The 18,248-nt window shown below is 45.5% G+C and overlaps 1 protein-coding gene across 4 annotated transcripts in view; it reads left to right on the forward strand.

The window, feature by feature from the left end:
• The window catches only part of LOC142582045 (uncharacterized), a 170,152-nt gene extending 156,470 nt beyond the window's left edge, over positions 1–13,682 (forward strand). For 3 of the 4 annotated variants that reach the window (XM_075691463.1, XM_075691464.1, XM_075691466.1), the window contains one exon: positions 13,167–13,682. In XM_075691463.1, the coding sequence (XP_075547578.1) occupies positions 13,167–13,259 (93 nt within the window). In that variant the 3' untranslated portion in view covers positions 13,260–13,682. The remainder of the gene's footprint in view (positions 1–13,166) is intronic. The other variant, XM_075691465.1, reaches the window with a different exon arrangement.
• Positions 13,683–18,248: the final 4,566 nt, after the last annotated feature.

Raw genomic sequence — 18,248 nt, forward strand, 5'->3', positions numbered from 1 at the left:
TGGTCGTGGTGTCAACCAGCATGCGCCAAGAAATGTTGAGAACAATCCATGAAGGCGACATGGGACTAAATAAGTGCAAAGAACGTGCGCGTCCTTTGGTTTTCTGGCCCGGTATGAACACTGATGTCGAAAATCTGATTACAAAATGCTCAGTATGCCAGAAGCATGCTTACAAGCAACACAGCGAACCCCTTCTTATCCGCCCTGTGCCTGCGCATGCTTGGTGTAGGATTGGTGTTGACATATTCCAGTACGCTGGGAAATTTTATCTTTGTGCGTATGATGCATTGTCTAATTTTCCCGAGGTTGAGCAGTTGCAGGACACGTCAGCAGCCGGTGTGATTGATAAACTAAGCGCAATATTTGCTACACACAGCATACCAAAAGAAGTGTGCACTGACAAGGAACCACAATTCTCCTGCTGCGAGTTTCTGCTCTTCTCAAAAAGATACGATTTCTAGCATGTCACCTCAAGCCCGCGGTTTCCATGCTCAAATGGCTTGGCCGAGAAAGGGGTTCAGGTGGTTAAAAGAATCCTTTAAGAAACAACCGAAGGAAGAGAGGACTTCTGGCTTGGATTGCTCAGTTGCAGGTCATGTCCTCTGGAAGACGGGAGATCGTCAGGTGAACTGCTATTTGGTCGACGGCTTCGAACGCCATTGCCTGATTTTGCGGAAGTACCCAGCACGTCTGTGCGGAAGCATCGACAGACGGAACAACCGAGACGCTCCCTGGATCCTTTGCGGAAAGGACAAGTCGTGCGAGTGTGCGGAGACCGATGGGATACCAAAGCCAGAGTGATGCGAGCGGAGCAACCAAGGTCATGCCGAGTAGAGACAGAAGACGGCAAGATGCTGCGTCGGAACCGGCAGCACCTTCTTGCGACAGCCGAACCGTTTAGCATGGAGTCATCCACCGGAGATTCCACGGACGACGAAAGCGACAACGACGGCATTGCAAACCAACATACGTCGTCAAACGGAGGTGCACCGACGATATCATATGAGACAAGTCCGCTTTTGAGGAGATCAACACGGCAAAGAAGACCTCCACAGCGCCTCCAATACGGCAGCAATTTTAAGCAATGTTCGTAACCTCTCGCAATGCCGTGCGATATTTTCACTTTTGTGTTTGTACAGAAAAAAGGATGTATCGTGTTTTATAAAGACATGCGCATCGCGGTTCAACTCGATATTACTGCGCATGCCCACTAATGATGGAATGAACGGACATGCCCTCGAAAGCTATCTTAAACGTGTTCCCTCTCCTACCCACAACGCATAACTAGTTCAGCAAATAAAGTAACGGGGTTCTGTGTTGACTGACACTTGGCTCGATCGTATAATTTGCGCGAACGGCACGAAACATACTTTTCTCTTGAGGGATAATGGCAACCTGCTGTTCATGAACTGAGAATGCCTGCCAAACGCACCCCAGTCCATTCTTATTCTTCTGATTACTTCAGTCTCATGATCCGGATCCGCGGTCACTACCTGCCCTAAGTAGATGTATTCCCTTACTATTTCCAGTGTCTCGCTACCTATCGCAAACGGCTGTTCTCTTCCGAGACTGTTAAACGTTGCTTTAGTTTTCTGCACATTAATTTTTAGACCCACCCTTCTGCTTTGCCCCTCCAGGTCAGTGAGCATGCATTGCAGTTAATGACCTGAATTACTAAGCAAGGCAATATCATCAGCAAATCGCAAATTACTAAGGTATTCTCCATTAACTCTTATCCCCAGTTCTACCCAATCCAGGTCTCTGAATACCTCTTGTGAACACGCTGTGAATAGCATTGGAGAGATCGTATCTCCCTGCTTGACGCGTTTCTTTATTAGGATTTTGTTGCTTTCTTTATGGAGGACTACGGTGGCTGTGGGGCCGCTATAGATATTTTTCAGTACTTCGCATGCGGCTCGTCTACACCCTGATTGCGCAAGCCATCTAGCCATACGTTGTTAATGGTGTCGAGGAGTTGAGGCAACACAGCGCAACCCAGGCTCCTGTAAGCCTCATAAGTAATGGAGTCTGGACCAGCTGCTGTCTTCAGACTGGTATCATCTATCGCTGCAAGCAACTCAGGCATGGTGAAAGAGCTTGCGATTCCCTTGGAGTCTGCTGTAGATGGTAACTTGTCGATATGTGCCGGAATGCCTGCCAAGGAAGCACCATTGGTTGTTTGAAGCGACACGTCGTACTGGGGGAAAAACTTCCGGGCTGCTTCTCTGGCGAAATCATCCGGCGACAAGCCAGCTGCGAAGTGCTGTGGCCACTGCGTCTGGACGGCGGCAACCGTGTTCCATGGCACGGAACGTTCGCCAGAGAGAAGCATTCGATGTCTTGGATGAAAACGGCCCACACCACGTATGTCAGTGCCACCGCGAGAGGTAGCGTTCATATCCAACGAGCTTGCTATTAGTTGTTAGAAATAGCTCATGTTCAGAAATACTGGTTGCTGTATGCATATCCATTTTATTCGTATTTGAGAATGTTAGACTCGATTTTCAATGGATTTTACCATATTTTTCGAAGATATTTTATTAGCTGTGCATTTTACTAACACCTCTCTTCTGTTTCCTTTTTGATTAAAATAAACACTACTCAATAGTCAAACTGGACTAAGTCGTTTCTTTTTTCTTTTTTTAACATTCTCACTAGAGAGTGAAAGCGTTGGGCGACATGGTGTCAGCCCGTGTTGACATAAAACGAAGTTCTGTGTCACCCAGGGAATTTCGCAGAGGTACTCAGGGAAAACCTGGAAAACTCAGGCAATTTAGAGATGTCAACTTGGTAGACACCCTGTGACTGCAGGACGATATAAAGGAATGACGATGACAGAATGATAATGACTGCGTGACAACGGAGGCATGATAACGACAACATGACAAAAAGATGGCTATGACGGCAGCGACGTGTCGACGGCGTGCTTGTGTCAGAGCTCGCGTCTGCGTTCTCGTACTTCACCTGCAGCCCCGGGCCATCTCGGTTCACGCATCCAGTGCCGGTGTTCGCTGTGTGCGATGCCACTCAACCACACGACACTTCCGTGTGTGTATCAACAAACCTATCACCCGGAATTCTGAGCGTCCCAGCAAACAGCCACGTCGAAGCCGGTAGGGCAGGTAAAGAAACTGTCGCTTCAATAATGTCGCCTGGCAGGTATCTCAAAAGCACAGCGACCTGCTAATGGAATGGCGCATTATGTTCAATAGATTCCTTGGTTTACATGATTTCCATCGCTTTATCAATTTGATATGTGCCGCTGTGTGTGTGCCTGCTCTTGGCGAATCCTCCAGAATGTGCCCTCTGTGACAGAAGTACACGGTCTTTAACCTTGGCTAGATATGTGTCATGCTTTTTTGAGCATTCACTTGTCATCACCAAACTTCCCATCGGGAAGCGCCATACAGCGCCATAATCATCGGGACATCGCTGCGTAGACGTGTCACACGGTGCGACCATCTGGTAGTCTTTAATTTCGGCATGCCTTGGGAGTGGTGTAGTGACCAAACAAAAAAGCAGTTTCGCCCGAAAGGCGAAGCATCGATTGCGATAGCAAATTAGCAGACATCCGTTTAAAGAAAGGATACTGCTTTTACCGGCCGTATCAGTTTGTAAACATCCGTTTGCTAACTAAAGTAATAAGCATGGTGCATGCGCGCACAGCAAACATGAACACATCACACTCGTTGACTGCGCACAGTCGCTGTCAAAACGCTAGCATGAGGAAACGCGGCAGCTGCAGCGAGCGAAATGGCATTCCTGCTGTCTATCACTTCAGCGCAGAGCGAACGCCGAGGACACAGCACGCACGAAGCTATACGAGCCGCCGAAGCAACTAGACTCCACCTCCAACGCAGATCGCTCGCAAGATACGGCCGCGCGGCCACGTGTAGCCGCCACATGCGCAGTTGCAGACGGAGTAAAAGGCCGCCCCTCTCCCTCCCTTGCCCCCGGCGCCTCGCAACGTTGGGTGCCTCACGCGCGAGCGAAGACGGCGCGCTTGTTCTTCGCCTTCGTCCTTTTCGCGCGGGCGAGATTGAACCGCGATCGTCGACTACCCTCGCACACTTTCACCCGCACATACAGCGTAGGGCGCGCGGCGACGGTGTTATTGCCCGTGGACTTTATACGGAACGGCACGGCGACGCCGACTGCATAAATATGCTTGGAATGTCCATATAATCATTATCGCAATAAAAAAAGGTTGCATGACATTTGTCGTGGGTAAACTTTGTATGAGGTTGCACGCTGCGTATGATCAAAGATAACACAGTGGTACGCACCGCTGCTAGTTATACGTGGTTTAATTTTCCGCTTCACTAAAATTGCTTCATATAGATTGCAGCATGTGCTCTGGATCTGCAATGTATTTTTTTTTCGTCAACGAGGTCGCCACAGTTCAAGTCACTTAGTAGTAAGCGTCACTAAGCACTGTTTCTTCAGTCTTTTGGCCTTCATCCCGAATGTTTGTGCAGATCACCATGCCACATCCCGATGGTGAGCTGTAGTATGATAAAGCCGGTAATTTGAAAACTGAATTCATTTGTGTTCAGCACTCGAGAAAACTTGTTGAAGGCGGAGCATGGTCGTCTAGTTGGTAAAAACAGCGCTTGCACGTTCTTTACTTTGATGCCCAGGAATTTTGAGGAAAAAGCCTTAGATCTAATATCACGTGACTCAAGGAAGGCCAGAATTGAACAAAAGCATGTCTAGCCGTGTATAAGAGATGATTATTGAGTAGAAAATTTAATTAACGATTGATGAGTGGTTGGATTAATGTGGATTAAAGTAGAGAAGGGTGGATTAAGGCGGATTAAGATGGTTTAAGGTGTATTAAGGAGGTTTAAGGTGTATTATGGTGTATTAAGGTCGACTAAGGTAGATAAAAGGGTATTAGTGCGGATTGGGGCGGTTTAAAGTGGATTAACGAGTATGACGGTGGAGGAGCGGGGGTTAAAATCGAGTAATACGGATTAAAGAGGATTACGTTGGACTGAGGTGGAATAAAGTGGATTAACGTGAATCAGTGTAGGCTTTACAAGGCTTTCACCTTCCCGTTTCTTAGGTGCTAAGAAAACGTGGGAAATTTCTTGACATTGACTTTTCGGCATATATATATATATATATAAGCAGGAAGGAGACGACGAACTTTTTGGACGAATTCTTTGCTAAACGTTTTTGGCTGGTGGACCAGCCTTCGTCAGAGTTCCAAAAAGTGCGCCGTCTCTGTCCTGTGTATGTTACGTCGGGTCCTGCGTGCTGAACTTCGAAGAAAACCCCGATATATATATATATATATATATATATATATATATATATATGTATATATATATATATATATATATATATATATATATATATATATATATCACGAGATCGGCCCAGTTTCAACAAGTTTTTGTTAGCAACGGTTATCTTTCGGAGTATGCTTTTTGATAAAGCTACCCATTGAATTACGCTTGTGTAATGCGGTGATGTTTAACGAAGGGCCGAAAGGGCAACACCCACTATTCCTGGGTTTGACCCTCTGGCAAGGATTCCTGCGCGCTGAACAGGAAGGAATCGATGTTGAGTGTTGACATGTGTATGAGAAGGTAAGGAGGTTATGCAGCCCGCTTTGCCCTTATTCCACCTGAAAGTGACCACACGTTTACCTCGGGATCATCTACTCACCCGTAAGTAACACAAATAGGTGAAATTTATGAACAGCTTCTTGCGCACGCTGCATGTCTCTGTGGAAAATGTGCGCGCGCCAGCTCTAACCAATGGAACGGCTCAGCAACGAACGCTTCTACATTGAAGTGACATGTGCAAAGAAGTATTGATTATGTCCCAGCCGAATGCCTGTTTTCTTTATGTACTGTGACCGCCGCTACGGTGAAGGCCACTACTACGAGTTTGCCTGCACAAGCAAGTAATTTAGTTGTCTCCGGCTGTTCATTTGTTCTTTTAATACGAGCACCACGTTAAGCAGCATACGAGGCAACGGTAACAATGCGCTTAATGATCGTGCCGATGCCAGCGAATGTTACAGTCCTGGTGCGCTGCTGCTTCAGCACTTGCTCAATTCCTGCGATGTTTGTGGTAACCTCCCAGCGCGTGCGGCGTCTGACAAATAAGTCGCAGTTGGCGACGGCGTAACTGTAACCGGCGACCGACGTCGTCATCGAAGTCATCTACGGCGGATAGGACGCGAATGTCAACGAAGGCACCACTGGTGAACAGGGGGTAAACGAACCAAGAATTCCGATAGCGAGAGCGAGAATAGACGATCTTCATCTTTACATCTCTTCGCTTCCGCGTTTCGAGGCGAAGCATGTCATCAACCTCTGAGGTCAGCTGCAGCCGCGTATTGCGCCAAAGTGCGCAAGAAAAGAAGAAGAAAGTGCCGCCTTATTCCACGAAGTCTTTGTTGAATTTATGTTAAATAAAGGTTTTGCCCGATTGAGCGCGCTTAGCCTGCTCTAGCGGTGCGTGATCTTTATAATGAAGTGACCTTTATGATGAATTTGGAAAGACCCAATCAATTTGTTCTAAAGGCGTTTGACAGAATTTCGTTTTGCAAGCTTCCGAACTTTTACGTTTAACTTCCCGCACTTCTGTTACTGTTGTAGGGGCTCAGCGTATTTACAAAGTAAGCAACGACGTGCACTTCCTATCTTGAGTTTGTTGTAGCAAATCTGCACTGTGTACTTGAGAAATACGTTCGGTGCGGCTGCATCGCAACACTAACCGCACACTCTGCACATGCGGGATATCTCGCACCATAGACGGTATGACGAATATCGTTAAATATTAGAGAGCATGAATAATCGTTCGGATTGCCTGCTCCTGTCTAATTATCATCGAACTGCCACGATAACTAATATGAAACTCGTCCCAACATCCCCCTTCCGGCCTCTAGTAATGTTGTGAAGTAGCTGAAGGCGGGAGAGCTTACGGCTACTAGCCGTAAGATCACTCGCATTCGATTACTTCATGGTATTTATTTATTTATTTATTTACAATACTGCCAGTCTCATATCGAGACCATAGCAGGTGGGCATATGATTGTACATACAAATCATGTTTTATATACCATGAAACATGAAAACATGTAAATGGGAATACATCAAACAGGTTCAATGCACACTTTTACAACACTAATAATATGAATAACAAGAGCAACTCACAGAAATAGTACGCTTCAGGTTACATGAACGTAAGGATTATTGCAATGTTATAAAAACAAAGAAAGAAACAAATGAGGTAAATGTTTAGCTATAGTTCAGAAAATGGGAGTTCTGACGATTATATATGCATAAGAACTATTATTTCCTAACTACTTATTTCATCGTCTAATAACTTAACAAGATCAGACTGCGATACTGTTAGTTATAGATGCATCTAGGTTATTCCACACGCGAACAACACGGGGGAAAAAGGAAGACTGAAAAGTATCGTTATTACAAAGGAACTCGTTTAGTGTATATGCGTGACTATGACGAAGTACGCGGGATTTAGAAAAGTAACATATGCAGAGGCATTTATTTTTAGTCGGCTGTGTAATATTTGATGCAGAAATTTTAGACGAGCTCGTTTTGCTCGTACAGCCAAAGTTGCAAGCCCTGACTGTGCTAGAAGAAGTGTAGAGGAATCACTGCCCCGGTATTTTCGGTAGTTAAACCTAATTGCCTTTCTCTGGATCCTTTCCAGTTTAGATATGTTTGTTTTAGTGTACGGGAACCATACGACACTAGCATACTCAAGGACAGGTCTCGCAAATGTAAGTTAAAAGTTTGACGTTAGTTATTGCCAACCACAGGTACCTTTTGAGAAAGAAGAGTTTTCGTAATGCACAAGAAGTAATGTTGTTAATATGTGCTGTCCAGTTAAGGTCGGACGTTATTGTTAAACCAAGATATTTATGCTGTTGAACTCTAGTTACGAGGCTGCCGTTAAGTCTGTAGTGGAAAAGCGATGGGTGCTTTTTCTCGTTACTGTCATGCAAACCGTTTTGTTTGCATTAATGGTCATTTGCCAGTTATCACACCATTCGGTTATTTTTGCTAGTGTATTATTGAGCAGAACTTGATCCTGGTGGTTACGTATTTCTCTGTATATTATGCAGTCATCTGCAAACAGTTTGATTTTACAACCAATGTTATTTGTAATGTCATTGATAAAAAGTAAAAATAACAGCGGACCTATTACCGAGCCCTGTGGGACCCCTGATGTGACAGGCACCGGAGCAGATAGGATGTTTTCGATGACGACAAATTGGGATTGGTGAGATTAAAAGTTTTTTATCCATGCAGTAATGGGTCCATCGCCAATCGCAGCTGTAATTTTTGCAGTTAGTTTAGTATGGCACACACAATCAAACGCTTTGCTGAAATCTAGTAAAAGTAGGTCAGTTTGATTATGATTATTAATACTTAAAGCAAGATTGTGTACGACCTCTGTTAGCTGAGTGATTGTCGATAAGCCTCCTCTAAAACCGTGTTGAACATCTACTAGAATATGTTCTTCAAAATGTGCGCTTAAGTGCTTGAGAATAATGTGCTCCAAAATTTAACATGATGTGCTGGTAGGCGAAATTGGTCTGTAGTTAGATGGCAGGTTAGTGTCGCCTGACTTATGAATCGGTACAACTTCGGCAATTTCCCAATCTTCAGGTAGATCTGACGTCGAAAGGGACTTGTGGTAAATAAGGCCAAGATATTTACTGTTACATTCAGCATATCTTTTCAAGAACTCGTTGGGAATGTTATCAGGACCGTTTGATTTCTTGACGTCTAACTCAAGTAACTGCTTAAGTATACCGGAGTCGTTTATTGTTAATGTGTCAATAGTGTGAAATGATGAGGGTGGCAAATGTGGAATTGTGTCGTTATCTTTAGTAAAGACTGATTGAAAGTGTTGGTTAAATTTATCAGCGAGTGCCAGTTTTTCCTCGCGTGGACGATCTGGTGTCGCTGCGGGGCGTGCGCGAAAGAAGTTCCAGAAGCGATTAGGGTTGTGATTGATAAGGTTAGGCAATGTTTCATTGAAATATATATGCTTCGCAAGCTTGGTCTTTAACTTGAGTTCGTCGGCAGCGCGGGAGAGTTGCGATTTTGTTTGTGTACTTGCACCCTTCTTTTTCATCTTACGCCGCAAGCGTTTTATTCTGCGCTTTACGTGAATTATATCGCGTGTTATCCAAGGATTCTTTTGTTTGATTTTTAACTTTTTTTTTCGGGATGTGATGACGCATGCAGTGCGATACTATACGCTTGAAATGAAGCCAGAGAACATTGACGTGAACAGAACTATCGTTGGCAGTTTCGTAAAATTCTTAGTACTCATGCGCTAAATAGGTTAGTATAGCGGAATCATCTGCTTTTTCAAAATTAGGGACAATAATTTCAGTAGTTTTGGCTGTTGCAGTGCATCCGAGGGGCAGCTGGCATTTTGGTATGTTGTGGTCTAAGATACCGTTTATGATCTCTGAGTTCAGTAGATCAAGGGGGAAGTTATCACTAATCAATATTAAGTCTAGGATGTTATCGCTTGTTCCTTGTGTTCGCGTAGGAGAGGTTACAACTTGATGAAGCCCGAAATTTAGCATCAAATCAATGAGCGAATTTGATGAGAGTGAAGTGTGGTGCATGGTATTCCAGTCAATATCAGGTAAATTGAAGTCTCCCATTAGAATAACTCGGTTGCTAGCATGCTTCTGCATTAACTCCTGTACAGTAATAACACTTTCGTGACCAGAAAGAGGACTTCTGTAAAAGCAACCAGTAAGTATAGCAAAATCATCGCACATAATCCTGCAGAACACAGCCTCGACATCTGGAACGTCGGGCATCAATACAAAGGGTAAGGACTTCTTAATAAGCAGAGCTACGCCACCGCCTCGAGTTGGTCGATCTTTACGGATAAATGAGTAATTTGGGGGTGCTATTTCGTGGCTGTATATTTCTGGTGAAAGCCATGTTTCAGTAACAGCAACAATGTCAGGGCTGTGCTCGAGTAACAGGTTTTCTAATGCTTCAGTTTTATTTACAATTCTTCTCGCGTTCACATTCAGTAGTGTTATTTCTGTTAATATTTGTGGCTTCTAGTTACTGGTCGACTTCTTTCGGCGTTTTTTTGAACTTCGACTCTCACATTTCTTTCGTCATTCCAGACAAACATGCTGACGTTTATGTACAGTTTATCAAAGAATAGGGATACTTTTTCACCCTTCTCACGGTTTGATTTAGTGCTTTCCCAGAGTTTTCTTCTCTTTTCCCGCACTCTACGACGGAAGTCTTCATCTATAGAGTACTTAGTGTTCTTGAGTTTATAGCCTTTTTCCAGTATCGCTGGTTTGTTACTTGAGTCAAGTAGCTTTAAGATGACTGGTCGGTTTTTGTCTTTATTCGGCCTCCCTATGCGATGTATTCGTTCGATGGCAACTGGCTCCAAGCCAAGGATTTCCTTGATGATTGTTTGATTGACAGTGTGTTCCAATATAGAGCTGTTCTCGCCCTCATCCTCAGGAAGTCCGTAAACAATAAGATTTGATCTTCTGCTGTGGTTTTCTAAATCATCAACCCTGATTTCTAATCTTTTAAAAGCTTTTTCCAACTGCGGTGTGTTCTTTTCGTATGAGATTAATTTTTCTTCAAGTTTGGAGAGGGTGTCTAGCTTCTTTTCAATTTCGGTTAGCCGATGTTCTTTGATATCTTTTATATCGGTTGCGATCTCCTTTAGTTGTTTAGCAGTCTGGCTTAAAGCTCGGGCCCAACTCCGACGCGGCCTATTCAAATACATGTAAAACGCAAAAACGTTTTTCTGAGATAACCCCTGCACCGATTTTGATGAAATTTGTTGCATTTGAAAGAGAAAGTTAAATTCTAGTGACTGTTGGAAGCGGAATTTCGATTTAGGGCTTAAATTTTCTTAACACGATTTTCAAATATTTGACCGTTTGAAAAAAATAGAAGCACGAAGTTTACAAATTCATAGCTCTGCATCAAGAACTGATATCGCGGTTCTGTAAACGGAACCCATTAGATCATTGAAAGCGGACAAATTCAGTATGTCATTTTACATCTTACGTGAATTTGTTACGTTGGTTACAACGGTTTTGCAAACGTTGTATGTCCCTATGATTAATTTTTTTTATATTCATGTGTAACATACCAATTTTGTCCGCTTTAGATGTACTATTAGATGCAATTCACAGAATTGTGATATCATGTTTCATTGCTGAGTTATAGAGTTGTAAACTTGATAGTTTCGTTTTTTGAAATTTTTCAATTTTTGCCAATTTTTTATAAAAATTCACGACCTAACTCAAAAATTCGAAACCAACAGTCACTAGATTTTGAGCTTTTCTTGTAAATGCAACAAACCTCGTCAAATTTGGTGCGGTGGTTGCTGAGAAAAACGAAGTCTCCTTTTACATGTATTTAGATAGGAGCCCCCGAGCTAAAGCTTCCTCTTAACTCGGGGCCTGGATTCTCTTCTATATCACCAGCTACTAAAAGAAAATTCCACAACAACAATACAACATAGGCAACTGCAACAACAAGCCGCGGGCACGGCAGCACCAACAAGAAGGGGTTACTAGACCTAAAACACTTATCTTCACGCCTCCTCACCTGCATGAAGAAGCACAGCGGGTTAGACGTCTGCATTCTTGGGGTACTGCCGTGCCCAATGGCTCCCGGCAGGGAAGAAAGACCGTATATAGATGGCGCTCGATGCCGGTCAGGTGTCCAGCAGGGCGTGCCGGTCGTCGAACCACGTGGCCAGTTGCTCCAGCACGGATGGTAGGAGCAATCTGGCGCGTGGAAACCGGTGTTGTTGATATGCGTTCTGCTGATCACCTCCGGCAGCAGCCCGGTGTGCGCATCCTCACCGATAAGGAGTATGCTGACAGCAAACTGCTTGAAGAAGGACAGCGGGTTAGACGTCTGCATTCTTGTGGTACTGCCGCGCCCAAATTTATGATCATAACGAACACCTTCGGTGACGCGTACCATTACCTGCCCATTACATTTCTGCGTGTATAGATTATCTTTATAATGCGATCATAGCACACCAAAACACGGTCACATACTCCCATTCGCTACTTCCGAAAACATCGTGGGAATGGAACCATCTGCTCGTCACCCGATAACTACTACCGTGTATACGGCCTGCCAGTAGGCGTTCCTTGTAGGTCTACTCATTCCCAATTGAAATGGCGGACAATTCCAATTGCAACGCATGTGGCCCCCGTATAGGAAACCATGAAGCACTTCCCGTGCGACTGCCCTTCGTACGAAGATGGGATGACTTGCATTTTCGGCTGTTTTAGGACGCTTAGATGACAGCAACAGAAGAGAGGAACCGGGGCCCGTTGGTTCGTGCGTTTGCGATGTGGAAAGCCACAAAATCGCTGCTGCGTTCTTTAAAATGCACCAGCCTACACGACCGCTTGCGGTGAACCGAATGACGAACGCCCCATTGCCGGGGCTTCCGTACACACTGCAAACTTCTCTCCCCCTTCTCATCTTGGAGTCCCCTTTCCCCAGTTCAGGTTAGACAACCGGGCTCAGCCTAGTTAGCCTCCCTGCCTGATCCTCATCACTTGCCTTTCTATACACAGAGATGCATCGATTCCACACCGCATTAATGTTTTCTGACTAATGGGCGATTCAACCTTACTAGGTATTCAAAGCGGATTTTTCAAAGTTATGTAACACACAACATTTGATATATTTACCATGTTTTATATGCAGTGCCGTACCGTATGTGCAGTTCTAACAATATAACCCCTATCGTCTAAACTGCTACGCATAGGTAAAACCTGAGTGTGATAGGAATAAAATATGTAGTTAAGTAATAAATAAACAAATTAAGTACTGCGAGTAAAGAGCAACACTCGTACTGGCGATTGCTACGTAGATTCCTATTCTTGATTTAACCTTCACAAGCACTGCGATTTTGCTAGTTCACAAGCACCGTGTCATGTGTATTGGCTCGTATTTCGTCCGCCAGATGAAGCGATGGTTTATTACGACATGTCTATATGCTTTTTTACTTCACTCGTAATCGAGTTCCTGCTAAATAATAGTACAAATGGTAACGATGGCAGTGATGGTTGTCTAACTGCAACGTTGGCTTTTATTTTTCTCTTGCGTGTTCTTTCTTTTTTTTAGCCCAGCGGCCTGGCGACCGCCATGCACCATTCCCTGGTTGGCAAGCCTCCGATAAGCACAGCACTTCGGCGGCGAACAAGGCACCTCCTGTGACCTGACCTTGAGACAGCTATTCCTTTAGCAACGTTTCATCGTGTTACATGCTGTGACCACAGCAGCTCTTTCTTGTTTAAACACGCAATGTTCGAGCTTTGCTGCCCATTAGGGTTGCCCCATTTGCCGAGGCGGAAAAAAAAAACGGCACGGATAAAAAGAGGAGCGCAATTTCTTTTTACGTACTACAATAAAACACGAACAAAACGAAGACCGAATATATTGGTGATACGCATTTTACAATCTTTGCATTATCGACACTTATTGAAAGGCTGCGCATAAAGCTCTGTACGTCGTCATGTTCTTGTCTCGAATACTTTAGTCGTAAAGCACATTAACGGCTTGCGAACAATACAACAATACGCGGTAGTTTAGATGACGACGAAAAACATGACCTCTACGAAATTAAAGAAAATTTAGGGAAATAGGAATGAATAATTTTGTGACAGTACAGTTGTCTGCTGTCTGCCGATGGAGTGCTTGCAATGCAGCTTGTAATGTGCAGATTAAGGGAGCAGCGGAAAACCTGCTAACGACGTTGCTGGTGCCCGGCAGAACTGGCAGCCGGCACGGTGAGCGAAAAGCCGATTGTGCTGGTGGAAAACCTGCTAGCTTGCAACGTTATACTGTTAATGTCCACGAGCATGGAAACATCTCTATAGGTTAACATTTGACACCCATACAACGCTGACTCCGACATGAGACAATTTGGTTTGTTTGCCTTCCCGCAAATGTGTTGCCAGCGTCGACTGAAGTTGATGGACCCGTCGTTGCGAAGTTTTGGCTCTGTCTTCAGTCAAAACCGCATATCTACGAGCCTACAAAAGATGTGGGTGGTATACAGTGTCTGCAATAAATTTAAGGCTGCTTGAATGGCTCAATTTCTAATCGACTCGAATACTAGGGTTAGAAAAATAAAAAAGCTGGGAATATCAGACCGATTGCCACATATTGCCTTGTTTGTAGTACAAACTTATGAGCACATATCATGCAAAAAGATAAATAGGTCGAAATTTTGTTTTTTTATACCCTTCAGCACATTTAACGTTATTCCAATCTGAAAGCAACGTCAACTGGGCAGCTTCGATGGGGAAAAAAATAGTCTTGTGAATTTTGCCCTAAGGCGAAGCACTTAAAACGATAGCAAGGCTTAACTTTGCGCCGAAGGTGTGTGATAATTCAGGTGTAATAAAGCGCGCCATCAGCGATGTTGAAGACGTCCCTCCTCAAGACCTTCTAGAAGCGCCAACCGGTCAGCAGTCGAAATTGAGCAAGAGGCGTTTCGAGTACTGGTAAATGTGGGGGGGGGGGGGGGGGGGAAGGGATGAGATTGATACGACTGGATCCGTTACAGACATAACTAACGCTACGAGGCAGATAGAGAAGTTTTGAAGGGAAAGAAGATTAAGGAGAGGTATACAAAAACTGCTAGAATAAAAATCGCGTATAGTGCATACCTGGTTAATTCAAGCAGGCTTGGTGGCAATTTATCACCACCCCGTTTCAAAGCGTATGCCAATAATAATGATAATAATAATAACGCTGCGCGAGGTGAGACCGAATGAGAACTGTTGGTGTTTGCTAGTGCCCAAACAAGGAATTGCTGTCAAACCTCGTTATAAAAAAAACTGGACATAACGAAACTTATTTATTTATTTATTTAGTTAGTTAGTTAGTTAGTTAGTTAGTTAGTTAGTTAGTTAGTTAGTTAGTTAGTTAGTTAGTTAGTTAGTTAGTTAGTTAGTTAGTTAGTTAGTTAGTTAGTTAGTTAGTTTGAGTACCTTAAGGTCCCGTTGGGGCATTACATAGGGGCGCATGAAAAAGTTTAGGCGTGAATGCAATGTGTACAATGCAAATAATGTAGGAAGACACTATAGGAACAGAAAAAAAATTGATCTAAACGTCGAACTGAAACAAACAAAATAGAAAAAAAAAGAACGGAGAAACTGTGTTTATACAATATTTGGCACCGTGAAAAACGCGTAAGAACCTAAAAACGCCATGCAGACAACCAGTACCTATCAGAACACGAATTTAAAGGTACAATCGAATGATGATTTAGGTAAACAACCTTATATGTACCGATCATCGAGACGCTTCAACCTCCTCTTCACCTCCCAACGTCCTTTTTGTCCAGAGCGGCACAAACTTGTACGTGGCATTAACCCCCGGCGTCAGAAGCATCGTCTCGATGCTTCCTAGACTGTAGAATCAGTGGGCGAGTTATAAGGCTTTAGTCGCGAAGCGTGCAAGATATCAGTTCTCGGTGGGGTAGAAGACGTCGAAGTCACAGGTGATACCTCATATGCGAGGCTGGTGAGTTGGCGAAGAACTGGGTATGGCCCGACGTATCGCGGTAGCAGTTTTTCGCAAAGGCCGACGCGACGGGAGGGTAACCAAAGCGGGACAAGTGACCCAGGGCTGAAATGAACGTCCCGACGACGACTGTCATAACGGTGCTTTTGGCTAGTGTCAGGAGTGACAAGCGTAAACGAAGAAAGAGGACGAGGAAGAAGGAGTGGAGCGAGCGCGTGGAGCCGCCATCTTGGAGAAGGGGCGCGCGCAGGGAAGGACGTGGTGGCCAGGGCGCAGCGTTCCAGGAGAAGACGGCCGGAGATCGCCTCTCTGGGTCCTGCCCCAGTTCCTAGGCGACACATCGACGTCCCGCCCGAGTACCAGGCTCGGCGAGCAGATATCCGACGTCCCCGGAACTACCGCTGGCCCGGACCTACCTGCCAGGACACGTCAGCGTTTGTGCCGCTGAACGTAGACGCGCGGAGGCTGGCTACAGCCAGTCACCGTCCCGTTCGGAGAACTACGCTGGGCCGGCGCGCACCGGGAGCGCCAGCCGGCACGAGCCGCGCTCTGCCGGAGCGCGACAGCCCTTCAGCGACCGTGCCTTCGTCACGTCGGCCGGGGCATCGGTGACGCCGGACACTAGCAACGACTGACGACGACCAGATCGCATCGACGGACTACAGACCGGGGGACGCCGATACCCGCGTCGAACAGAACCGGTACTATAAGCGCCCCTACTATAGCGTATAGACGATCGCCGCACGGACGTTAGTAAACGCGGTAGTGCGTGCGTAAAGCTTAGGAAGGGAGGACGCATTCTGTGTGCAATAAGTGTCGAAAGTTACCGTGTGTTCCTGTAGTTAAAAGTCCAAATCGAACGAATGTTGTGTGTGCTGCACCTTGTGTTCATGTGTTCCTTCCGCCCGCTCAAGCAAGCGTACCAGGCGTTAACTTATGCGTGACAACATTGGCGAGCCTGCCAGGATCCCTTTAACTTCGTCACGTGCCTCGGGTTGTCTTGAGCAGCGGAATGGACCTTGAACGTTTGATGACGGCTGGGAATGCCGCGGGCATGTCGGCTGAGGCCATAATAGCACTGTATCACGAGGAACAGAAGCGATTAAGAGAAGAACGTGCAGAGGCGCGAGAGGCTGCGAAGGAAGAGGAAGAGAGAGCGAAGGCTGCGGACGAGCGGGCATATAGGAACTTGATTTTGGAAAAAGAGCTTACAGAAAAGAAATTGCAGCTGCGCATGAGTAACAGTGGAGGAGAGGCAGGAAATAGCTCAGACGTGCTACCTCAGAGAATAGCGACAGTGTGTCCCCAAAAGCTTATCGCACCTTTTGACGAAAGGCGAGATGACCTAGATGCCTACATGCAGCGTTTCGAGCGAATAGCAACTGGACAAGGCTGGCCGAAGAGTGACTTGGCGACGGGATTGAGTATGTGTCTCGTGGGGGAAGCATTGGCCGTGTACAGCCGGATGTCAGCGACTGACGCACTAGATTACGACAAGGTAAAGAAGGCTCTCCTACAACGCTTCAGACTAACAGCCGAAGGTTTCCGGGATAAATTCCGAAGCTCCAAGCCACACGATAACGAGACAGGCCAGCAATTCGCTGCTCGAATCTCCAACTACTTTGATCGTTGGTTGGAGATGGCTAACATAGAGAAGACATTCGAAGACTTGAGGGACAACATGATTGCAGAACAGTTCCTAGCATCGTGTCATCAGGGCGTGGCAATATTCCTGAAAGAGCGCAACTTGAGGACGGTGGCGGAACTATCTGAACACGCCGACCGCTATTTAGAAGCCCAAGGCCAAAAGAATTTGGGAAAGGGGAAGGAAGATAAAAAGACACCAGATGAGAGAGAACAGACTCGAAGCACAATCAAATGTTTTATGTGTGACAGGATAGGGCATCGGGCTGTGAATTGCCCCTTGGGTCGTACTCGCAGTTCGACGTTGAAGTGCGAGGGGTGCGGACGGCATGGACATACAATACGAACCTGCCGAGCTAAGTCAGAAAATAAGACTGCCTGCATTGTTGCGAGCGAAAATGCCATTGCTGTTGACAGTACGCGAATAAAACAGAAGGAGGCCAGCGACAAGGCAAGTGCTGTCACGACGGCTCCGAGGTCAGAAGACCCGGAAACCTCGATGCCAGTAGCAGTGGGAATGCTGCAGGGACGAAAAGTGTCGGTACTAAGAGATACTGGGTCCAACATTGTTCTGGTAAGGCAATCCATGGTGTCGGACAGAGATATCACTGGTACAGAAACACCAGTTCGATTGGCGGATGGTACAGTACGGCGAATGCCTATGGCTCGTGTGTTGCTTTTGACGCCTTATTATTGCGGTTGGATTGAAGCCCGGTGCGTCAAAGAACCGCTTTACGACGTCATTCTTGGGAATGTGCCAGGAGTCAGAAGAGTGGATGATCCAGATCCCCTCTGGAGTTTTCCCAATATCCAGATTACACGTAGGATGGAGCATGAATCCACCGAAGCCGGGGGCAGAGATAACGAAAGAAGTTCGGATCCGTATATCGGAGAAGCTAGCATATTGTCAGTAGAGAAAAGCACAAGGAACCAGGATAGGAAAGATGTCGGTATAAAGAATACTTCAGGCACCGGCATCGATATTACCGCGAGAGAAATGACGAAAAGGCAAGAAGCGGACAGTACGCT

The sequence above is a fragment of the Dermacentor variabilis genome, chromosome 5, assembly GCF_050947875.1.
Source record: "Dermacentor variabilis isolate Ectoservices chromosome 5, ASM5094787v1, whole genome shotgun sequence".
Lineage (NCBI taxonomy): Eukaryota > Metazoa > Arthropoda > Arachnida > Ixodida > Ixodidae > Dermacentor > Dermacentor variabilis.